This window comes from Octodon degus, unplaced genomic scaffold, assembly GCF_000260255.1.
Source record: "Octodon degus isolate 3935 unplaced genomic scaffold, OctDeg1.0 scaffold00043, whole genome shotgun sequence".
In the NCBI taxonomy this organism is placed as follows: domain Eukaryota; kingdom Metazoa; phylum Chordata; class Mammalia; order Rodentia; family Octodontidae; genus Octodon; species Octodon degus.
This window is the reverse complement of record NW_004524619.1, coordinates 5,930,783-5,933,624: the sequence shown is the minus strand read 5'-3', so window position 1 is coordinate 5,933,624 and position 2,842 is coordinate 5,930,783. Positions and strand designations below refer to the sequence as shown.

General features: G+C 48.0%; 1 protein-coding gene across 1 annotated transcript in view; it reads right to left on the bottom strand.

Moving 5' to 3' along the window:
* Window positions 1-3: 3 nt before the first annotated feature.
* The window catches only part of Il17rd (interleukin 17 receptor D), a gene marked incomplete at its 3' end in the record, with an annotated part of 72,936 nt that continues 70,097 nt past the window's right edge, over window positions 4-2,842 (bottom strand). Inside the window, exons 11-12 of the mRNA XM_023715725.1 lie at window positions 2,750-2,842; window positions 4-93 (exon numbers count right to left, since the gene is read on the bottom strand). Coding sequence (XP_023571493.1) covers window positions 4-93; window positions 2,750-2,842 — 183 coding nt within the window. The remainder of the gene's footprint in view (window positions 94-2,749) is intronic.

Here is a 2,842-nt window from a genome sequence, read left to right as displayed (position 1 = left end):
AATGATGAACTGGGACTCGTGGATCTTCTGGATGACCCATTCTCTCTGCCCTTCTCTGAAGACACTGCGGTCTTCCCACAGGTCCAGGGCCACCTGATGGAGAACAAGACATCTCATTCCTCCGCACCAACACTCAGGAATAAGAACGGGGTTGTAAGACTGAGCATATTAGAGGCGCTCACATCACCTGCCCCTCCACCATTACTTTTACAGTCTGTGCAGGCCCAGTGTTACCCACTGGTGTGGGAAAACTGCTAGGTCTCTGCGGTGAGGAAACCTGGCCCCGTAAAGGCAGCAACTCATGTTAGCATCGTGTAGGGTCACTGCAGTGCTGCCCTAGGAACCGCAAGAGAGAAGCACAGAAGCACAGAACTTTTAGCAACTTGTCTAAGTCGCCACAGAGAAAGCCCTGAAGGAACCTGCAGTGTAGAGGAGAACGCAGAATAGGAAGCCTATAAACCCAGCACTCGAGAGGCAGAGGCAGGATCACTGTGAGCTCCGAGGCCAGCCCAAGTTGCACAGCAATACCATCTCCAGAAGAAGAGACGGAACTAGGATTGGTGTACATTATGAGGAAGACAGCCAGATGCAAGGAGCAGATTCTGGGGGAGGCTGGCAGACTCAGAGAGGACACAGATGAAAAACCCCAAAGTGTACCCGAAAATGGGGCTTGGGTCCAGACACCTGAGCCACCCACAATGCTAGGGGACTCACACCGAGAGGGTGGCTGACAAAGTGGACCTCTCTGGGCACCACAGACCTGGGGTTGGCCACAAGCTGGGCAGGGCTGGGGGGGGGGGGACCGCACAGCTGTTCACGCAGCTACTCTGCCTAACAATGCAGAACGACCAGCGCCTCCTGCACAGCGCCGCAGGTCTATTGCACTGCCGCACTTGGACAAGAACAGCAAGGCCTGGCGCAGGGAGGTTTGGGGAATCTGATGGAGCTGCTCTTGGTGGAATCCTAATAAAGAAATCCAGGTATGTGTGGCCATGGGGGGCTTTTACATCTCAGAATATTTTCATCTAATTCTGCTGAAAACACCTCTTGGCAACTGAGGTGTTGTTGGTTACTGGAGTGGTTCCTTCTATAGTTCAGGAATGAATCCCCATCAGCTATGAGGGGATGGGGACCCTGACATGACTTGTTTCCTTTTTCACACTGACATGTTTCCAAAGGGAAGGATATCCTGGTAGCCATTCACTTGCTGAACTCGAAAACTGCTTTACATTTTCTTGAATTCTTCAGGCACTTTAGTCTGCTGAGCTATTTGGCGGGCCCTTATTTTCTTTAATTCTTCCTAATGCTATACAAGAGTAAGCTAACTGGGAGAATCTACCAAGAATTTAAAAAGCATTGCTATCTTGACTTTGCAATTCTATTACCAGGCATTTATCTATAGGAAGTCCTCAGAACTGGGGCAACCCTGAATTACTGATGATTTAATAATTTATGACTTTCTTTCTTTCTTTCTTTCTTTCTTTCTTTCTTTCTTTCTTTCTTTTTTTCGGAACAGGGGATTGAACTCAGGCCTTGCGCTTGCCAGGGAAGCGCTTATTCCACTGAACCATCTCCCCAGGCCCAATTTAATAATTTGACTAAACTCTCTTATGATAAAACAATATCATGGATCATGTTGCTATTTAAAACAGCATAGCACAGAACCACTAGCGGTACAGAATATCCTTAACAGACAGAAATAAAGCATTTCGGTCTGTGCAAAGTGCAAATTTGTGTAGAATTTATGTAGAAAAAGGCTGGGAAGAAAGACACCAAACATGTCTGCGGCATCTGATTGGAGCCCTTTGCCACTGGCTAGAGTGTGTGGCAGGCGGCGGCGATCCGGCAAGCTCAGGAGAGCAGAATAACGCGAAGAGCCCTTATACTTTTTACTGACACCAGAGGGCAGTCTCACCCTGTGGAGAGGCTGAGGGGTGGGGAGGAGATAAAAAAAGGAATTAAAATGAGTTAGGTGAATGTACCAACTCCACAAAAGGAATGTAAACACTGCCCACTGCAAACAGGTGCTGATAAAAGTACAAATAACTTCCAACTACAGAACTATTGTCTAATTGTTGCAGTTGCAAGAAACTATGTATCCCTTCCAGGAGCTTCAAGACCACTCTACAAATCATTAACAATACCACAGGATAGAAAAGCTACAAATCAATAGCTAACCACATTCAAGGTTTGCAGGAGCCCTGGCTTCCTGCCCCCTGCTGCTCTCTCACTACTGCCTTCTCCTGCCACCCTGCTTTCTTCCTTTCCATCACTCCAACCTTTTAAACTTTTCTCCTGGTCCCCAAGAGTTCTTCTAGGGTGAGTCCCATCCTCCATTCCCCTTCTCCACAAAACCCTCAAAGAATTACCTTCCTGCCATCCTGTCCGCCTCTCCAGAGGCTTCTGTCCTGCACATGCTTACCAGGAGACCTAGCGTGGCCCCCAACCAACACCCTGGCCATCTGTTCCCAAGGCCACTACTTTTCTTTAATGGTCATGAAACTTCCTGCCCTGTGGGTACCAATCAAGGTTTTTTCAGCAGGATCAAGGTAAGAACCAAGTTAGAGAACACTCAGTGCTTGAGATTCATAGGACAGACTGAGGGAAGAGAGCAAGACTCGCCCCTATTTGGAAACTGGCACTAATCAAAGATGGGTGTCGCAGAAGCAGGCCTGGATAGAGAGAACACAGCAGGGAGAGATGAGGGATCCTGAGTCTTGTCCATAGTAAGAGACTTTAAATTCTGTACCTCACAGCCGCAGAAGTCCTGGAGGAAGTAGGCAAAACACTGGACAACATTCATGTGATTCTGGCCATCTTTACTGGAATAGCAGAGGAAGAC